Source organism: Leuciscus leuciscus (genome assembly GCF_965113295.1).
Source record: "Leuciscus leuciscus genome assembly, chromosome: 23".
Classification (NCBI taxonomy): domain Eukaryota; kingdom Metazoa; phylum Chordata; class Actinopteri; order Cypriniformes; family Leuciscidae; genus Leuciscus; species Leuciscus leuciscus.
The window spans coordinates 597,828-605,327 of NC_138747.1; the positions used below are offsets into that span (position 1 = coordinate 597,828).

At 39.4% G+C, this 7,500-nt stretch overlaps 2 protein-coding genes across 2 annotated transcripts in view; one reads left to right on the plus strand and one right to left on the minus strand.

Annotated features, from left to right (window-relative positions):
* Positions 1 to 2,934, plus strand: part of rbm34 (RNA binding motif protein 34) — a 7,166-nt gene extending 4,232 nt beyond the window's left edge. Inside the window, exons 6-11 of the mRNA XM_082155942.1 lie at positions 54 to 97; positions 396 to 479; positions 555 to 618; positions 1,151 to 1,193; positions 1,359 to 1,477; positions 2,522 to 2,934. Of these exons, the coding sequence (XP_082012068.1) occupies positions 54 to 97; positions 396 to 479; positions 555 to 618; positions 1,151 to 1,193; positions 1,359 to 1,477; positions 2,522 to 2,854 (687 nt within the window). The 3' untranslated portion in view covers positions 2,855 to 2,934. The remainder of the gene's footprint in view (positions 1 to 53; positions 98 to 395; positions 480 to 554; positions 619 to 1,150; positions 1,194 to 1,358; positions 1,478 to 2,521) is intronic.
* A 2,432-nt stretch (positions 2,935 to 5,366) lies between these two features.
* Positions 5,367 to 7,500, minus strand: part of tomm20b (translocase of outer mitochondrial membrane 20b) — a 5,696-nt gene continuing 3,562 nt past the window's right edge. The window contains exons 2-5 of the mRNA XM_082156028.1: positions 6,503 to 6,549; positions 6,326 to 6,407; positions 6,095 to 6,237; positions 5,367 to 5,849 (exon numbers count right to left, since the gene is read on the minus strand). Of these exons, the coding sequence (XP_082012154.1) occupies positions 5,805 to 5,849; positions 6,095 to 6,237; positions 6,326 to 6,407; positions 6,503 to 6,549 (317 nt within the window). The 3' untranslated portion in view covers positions 5,367 to 5,804. The remainder of the gene's footprint in view (positions 5,850 to 6,094; positions 6,238 to 6,325; positions 6,408 to 6,502; positions 6,550 to 7,500) is intronic.

A 7,500-nucleotide genomic window follows, 5' to 3' on the forward strand; every position in this document is an offset into this window, starting at 1 on the left:
TATACACTCAGATTCTGACATCACTGCCTGAGTTTAACAGATGTGTGTTGCAGGTTCGGGAAGATCCCACCCTTTCCCGCAAAGTGGCGGCAATCCAGTGAGTACGAGTCGGATATCCTTATTAAAATATCTCGTTTCCCAGAACACAAGTCAGAAACTGCTGCAACTCAAACACTTCCAGAGCATCTTATAGATAGAGTCTGTGTTCATGTGTATCAGGATATCAGGATATCAGGATATTGGATCCGAGCGGCTCTTAAAGTGACAGTAGCCTAATATTGATCTTTTTTTTTTATTACTGAGTGTCTATTGTCTTCTGCTTCTGTATTTTATTTCCTCTCGATGATGCCATTATTTCCTGGAAAATGCGGTACTGATCTCGTCTTCATTTCTAGGAGGAAAGTTCATCCCAAAAAACAGAATATTAACGCGTACGTGGTGTTCCGAGAGGAGGAGGCGGCGGCCGGAGCGCTGAAATGGTATGAGTTCATTAACAGAGTTTTCCTGGATTCTTATGAAAAAATTATTAAGGACATGCATTTGAACTCTTGCAGGAATGGGCAGGAGATTCAGACGGGTTTCCATATCCGAGTGGACAGAGTCTCTAAGCACAGCGGAGTGAGTGTCACAAATGATGTTGTTGATATAATTATTCCCTTATTCTGCCCTTTTACAGTCTTGATGATGTTTTCAGGCTCTACTAGAACTTGAATGTTGATTATTGTCCTCATATTCTCCATTGTTGCGGCTCCTCTCTTCCCAGTCTGTCAGTAACGCTCTGTTTACTTCCTGTCTCTATGAAGCCCCTCCTTCTGAAAAGCACACTGTGCTCTGATTGGTCGGCTGGAGCAGTGTGTTGTGATTGGTCGAGCGCTTCGAGTGTGTTTGGGAAATGTCCCGCCCCTTTCCATAACCGCCAGTTTAACACACTACTAACTAACTCAACCAGGCCCCGCCCCTTTATTCAACAAGGCCCCGCCCCTTTATTCTGCGCATGAATTATTATAATGAGGAATATTGAGACGTGTTCCCGGAAGAAACTCAAGATACAATGGAGGCGTTTCAGGAGTTCAGGAACACAGACACTGATATAGAGAAGGACTCAACATTACATGTGAAAAATCCAATAATCAATCTCTTCTTTCCACAGCATGATCATAAACGCTCCATATTCGTGGGGAATTTACCGTACGGTGAGTCGGCGAGTCCTGGAGTCTCTCCTCAGGGCTCTAGTCTTGCTTCCAGGCCAAATATATAAAGATACTCGAATCAAGTGAGTTGTTGCTTCTTAATCTTAATTCAAAATTGTGTGTGTCTGTGTCTGTGTCTGTGTGTGTGTGTGTGTGTGTGTGTCTCAGATGCGTCCGAGCTCCCGCTGCGAGAACACTTCGAGGAGTGCGGGACCGTAGAAGCCGTGCGTTTGGTGCGAGACAGGGATTCTGGGATGGGAAAAGGCTTCGGATACGTCCTGTTTGAGGTCATTAATGCATCTGATCAATTTAGTCTTAATTTGTCCATTTACACGACCAGTCAAAAGTGTGCGATCAGTACCATTATTAATGTTTCTAAAAGAGTCTCTTCTGCTCATCAAAGGTGCGTTTATTTGATCAAAAATACAGTAATATTGTGAAATATTATTCCTGTGTAAATCATCTGTTTTCTATGTGAATATATAGTAAAGTGTAATTTATTCCTGTGATCAAAGCTGAATTTTCAGCATCATTACTCCAGTCTTCAGTGTCACATGATCCTTCACAAATCATTCTAATATGAGGATTTGATGCTCAAGAAACATTTATGATTATTATCAGTGTTGAATTTTTTTTTTTTTTTTTTTTTTCAGGATTATTTGATAAATTGAAAGTCCAAAAGAACAGCATTTATCTGAAATATTAAGCTTTTATAACATGTTCAATAGTTTGCGGTCGATAAGAATTTTTTTTGGGGGGGGGGGGGATAAATAAATGAAATCAATACTTTTATTCATCAAAGGATTAATTAAATTGATCAAAAGTGACAGTAAAGACATTTATAATGTTACAAATGCTGTTCTTTTGAACTTTCTATTCATCAAATAATCCTGAAATAAAAATGTAAAAATTGTTTTCAACACTGATAATAATCATAAATGTTTCTTGATCACCAAATCATCATATTATTCTGATTTGTGAAGGATCATGTGACACTGAAGACTGGAGTAATGATGCTGAAAATTCAGCTTTGATCACAGGAATAAATGACATTTTAAAATATATTAAAATAGGAAAGGTTTTTTTAATTGTCATATTTAACAATATTACAGTTTTTTTTGTATTTTTGATCAAATAAATGCAGCCTTGGTGAGCAGAAGAGACTCTTTTAGAAACATTAAATCTCTCAGACTGGTACTGTAAATATCAGCATCTGCACTACATTATATTTTTGGGCTCTGATATTCCCAGACTTTATGAGCCATAAAAGCCTGATGGATCAAATATGATACAAAACGGTTTCTAGAGTGGATCTGATTCCTCTGTTTCAGAGCCCAGATTCAGTGATGCTGGCGCTGAAACTCAACGGCTCCACGTTCCTGGAGCGCAGGATCCGGGTGAAGCGCTCCGTGAAGAAGGAGAAGGAGAAGAAAGGTCGACCGTCAGGCGGGAAAACCGCTCCGGACCGAGAGCGGCGGACGGGAGGAGGAGGAGTCAAAGGGCCGAAGCACGAGTTCAGGAAGAACAACATGAAGAATCCTGGGACGAAACCAACACAAGCTTCATCCTTCAAAGGAGAGACGGCGGATCCCAACGCCAGGAAGAGCAAAGCTCAGAAGAAGAAGCTCAAGCACAGGAAGAACAAACCGGCCGTCCACATCTAATCCTGCGCCTTCACTTACACTGCTTTCATACACTCTATATAGTAAAAAGTGCTGTATAAATAAAGATGACATGACTTTAATATTTTACGTTGTATTCATAAACACATGCATTATGCAAGCATGAATTAACAATAGCATATTTCATGAATTATCAAGATAGATTAAAGGAGAAGTTCACTTTTGAAAAAACTTTTGCTGATAATTTACTCACCCCCATGTCATCCAAGATGTCCATGTCTTTCTTTCTTCAGTCGAAAAGAAATTAAGGTTTTTGATGAAAACATTCCAGGATTTTCCACATATTATGGATTCCATTGGGACCCAAACGGTTCAAGGTCCAAATGACAGTTTCATTGCCGCTTCAAAGGGCTTTAAACGATACCAGACGATGAATAAGGGTCTTATCTAGCGAAACGATCGGTCATTTCAAAAATAAAATAAAAAGTTGACGTTTTATAAGCACAAATGTTCGCCTTGCTCTGTTCTGTGATGCGCGTTCGTGACGTCACGTAATACGCAATTACGTTGAAAAGGTCAAGTTTGATGTGTTTACAAATGTGCGGAAGGAGGACCATATAAACATTTTCAAATGTATTTGTGTCAGTTTATCGTTTAAAATGCCCATTTCGTGTGCGCATCCTGAGTGTTTTAATATTAAAAAGCCAAAAAGAACATTTTCTTCAATTTTTCAAGCGTGACCTTTTCAACGTAATTGCGTATTACGTGACGTCACGAACGCGCATCACAGAACAGAGCAAGCCGAACATTTGTGCTTATAAAACGTCAACTTTTTATTTTATTTTTGAAATTACCGATCGTTTCGCTAGATAAGACCCTTATTCATCGTCTGGTATCGTTTAAAGCCCTTTGAAGCGGCAATGAAACTGTCATTTGGACCTTGAACCGTTTGGGTCCCAATGGAATCCATAATATGTGGAAAAATCCTGGAATGTTTTCATCAAAAACCTTAATTTCTTTTCGACTGAAGAAAGAAAGACATGGACATCTTGGATGACATGGGGGTGAGTAAATTATCAGCAAAAGTTTTTTTAAAAGTGAACTTCTCCTTTAAAGGGCTGGTTGATGATGATTAGACTTCTCCAGCTGTAGTTAGTGTGTAATGTCGCTGTTTGATCATAAACAACATCTGCAAAGTTACAACTCAAAGTTCAAAGCAAAGGGAGAGATTTACTTTTACAGAAATCACTTCTTAAGAACTACAACAAACGGCTGGCAGGAACTACAATGAGCTTCTCCACGGGTTAGTGACATCACCAACCCTCAAATTTACATAAGCCCCGCCCCCGAGAACACGATTTTTGTGCTGCGTTCCAGTCCACTTTTAGACACACTTGCGAACTTCCCTAAGCACTTCTCCTCGAGGGAATCCCCGCCGCCATTCATGAAGTGGAGGAGGGAAGTTTATATGGACAGACCCTCGTTCCCTCGATTTTGACCGAGGGAGCGAGTCTACTTCAAACGTACACTTCAGGCACCTATATGTCCCACAATGCAGTACGATTGTGACGTCACCACATATCTCGTCTAATCACCACCACAACAAACAACTCTATGAGATATTAATTATATTTTGTATTTATTTAAAACAACCCAAACACACCTATAAACATTTGGATGCTGCATTAAACAAATTCTTAAAGGAAAAAAAATGTAAATAATAAATCAACTCCACAGCTGATTCCAAGTGATCAAGGGCTGAGGACGTTCCAGTTCAGCCCACTGCAGTTTCCGCCAGTAGTGGACACTCGCAATGACGTACATCCGAGTGAACGAGACAGAGGGAAGTTAGCAAGTGAAGGGCATGACAATTTTGGACTGGAACGCAGCTATAGATTATCATGACAGAATATGCTAATCAATCAATGACTAGAAGATCGTTAACTCCACATCAGCTTCATAAACTCATCAACTAACCGTTCAGAAATGTCCTGTTGCTTCTACGTCACTTCTAGTCTCTCCATCTTTATCCGACTCCAGTTTGAACATGAAAGGCTGAAAGTTTTAGAAATCTTCAGTAAATGTGTGTGTGAGGTAAAAGGACACTAGCTCTTGAAGCTCCGCCCCCTGCGTCGGGAGCAGTGGCTCATTTGCATTTAAAGGGACACACAAAATAGGGTTTTTTTGCTCACCCTCAAAAAGTGACAATTTCAACATGATATAATAATATCTGAGGGGTATTTAGAGCTGAAACTTCACACACACACACACACACACACACACACTCTGGGGACATCAGAGACTTATTGTACATCTTGTGAAAGGTCATTATAGCACCGCTTTAATAAATGCTGTAAATAACTGATGTCTTCATTCTTAGTTCCTGATCCCTAACGAATTAAAGTTAATGCTCTGAAACTTATTTCTAATGACTGTTATTCTGTGTTCTCCGACTGAACACGAGAGCGAGTGAACATTTGAACTTTTAGGTTTAATCTTTAAATTGCAATTGTGCATCACAAAAACTCGTTATTAATGGAGGCACACGAATGACTTTCATTTATCCGTTTTTATTAGGAGTTTAAAAAAAAGGAAACTCTTCCCTAGTAGAGCCAGAGCGCCTTTAAACGTGCTTCATTTCCCACAATCCCACATCAGACGCCTCACAGCCTCGGAACATAACTTAAATACATGAAGACAGATCCACGACAGCAGTGTTTTCTTCAACATCAGTCAATGACAGACGAAAGACGTCCAAAAACATCCTGTCTATGAGCATATTTATTTACTGATGTGTAATGAAAATGATAATAATTGGTTAGAAAACAAATAACACACAAATAATCGATGTTTACAGGTCGTATTCTCTGAGACACACAGATTCTCCCGAAGTCGCTTCTTTAAATCCGTATCTGTGCGTTCAGTGTTGATCAGTGGATGGAAAGGGGCGGGGCAGACAGGAAGTGATGTCATAGAGCCACTGGAGTTCCTGCTATTCGATGTCGTCATCACTGACACTCTGAGCGCTGACGATACGCTGAGAAGCGGAAAACATGACATTTGCATTTGGGAATTCCTAAGACATTTAAATAATAATGAAAACATTTATTCATCTCATTATTATGGAGCAAATAATTATAGAAGCTCGTTTCTGCCACAGAACAAATGATGGACAGATGTTTGGATGATGAATGTATGTATGGATGGATGATGGACAGATGTTTGGATGGATGATGGACAGATGTATGTATGTATGAGCGAGTGAAGGAAGGTGGGTCACACCTGGCTGATGGTGGGTAGTTTAGTGAGCAGCATCTGGAAGACTGGAGGAGGAAGCGTTTGCTGAAGGACCTGCAGGAGCTGCTGAGGCTGACCACACACTGCGATCGCGTTCGTCAGGTGGTCCACACCCTTCTCATAGTCTCCTGAGAGAGAGAGAGAGAGAGGGAGGATGATGGGTAACCGCTCTGGAGAAACACACCGTGTGTTTGAGTAACCGGAGTCAGATCTCACCCTGAGCCAGAAGCTCTTCTCCAAGCTGAATCTCCTCCAGGAAGAACTTCTGAACTGCTTCAGCGTCTTTCAGGTCTGGCAACTAAACACAAAAATAAAACACATCGGGAAGCTTTTTATGTGGCCGTTTTCTCAATCATAACTCACTATATCAAACATAAATGTGTGTAAAATTACCCTTGATAATCCAGCTTTCTCCTGAGATGCCTTCTGCTTTCTTCTTCCTGAAACAAAATCACATTCATCCACTTTTACATCTGAGGGACTCAATCCTTACAACTAGTGCAGAACGAGAACTAGTCAGATCTGGGAGATCTAACAGATAGTCAGATATATATAGTCAGATATATATAGTCAGATAGACAGACAGATAGTCAGATATATATAGTCAGATAGACAGACAGATAGTCAGAGACAGATATATATAGTCAGATAGACAGACAGATAGTCAGATAGACAGATATATATAGTCAGATAGACAGATATATATAGTCAGATAGACAGACAGATAGTCAGATAGACAGATATATATAGTCAGATAGACAGATATATATAGTCAGATAGACAGACAGATAGTCAGATAGACAGATATATATAGTCAGATAGACAGATATATATAGTCAGATAGACAGACAGATAGTCAGATAGACAGATATATATAGTCAGATAGACAGATATATATAGTCAGATAGACAGATATATATAGTCAGATAGACAGACAGATAGTCAGATAGACAGATATATATAGTCAGATAGACAGACAGATAGTCAGATAGACAGATATATATATAGTCAGATAGACAGACAGATAGTCAGATAGACGGATATATATAGTCAGATAGACAGACAGATAGTCAGATGGACAGATATATATAGTCAGATAGACAGACAGATATATATATAGTCAGATAGACAGATAGTCAGATAGACAGATAGTCAGATAGACAGATAGTCAAATAGACAAATATATATAGTCAGATAGACAGACAGATAGTCAAATAGACAGATATATATAGTCAGATAGACAGACAGATAGTCAGATAGACAGATATATATAGTCAGATAGACAGACAGATAGTCAAATAGACAGATATATATAGTCAGATAGACAGACAGATAGACAGATATATATAGTCAGATAGACAGATATAGTCAGATAGACATAGTCAGATAGA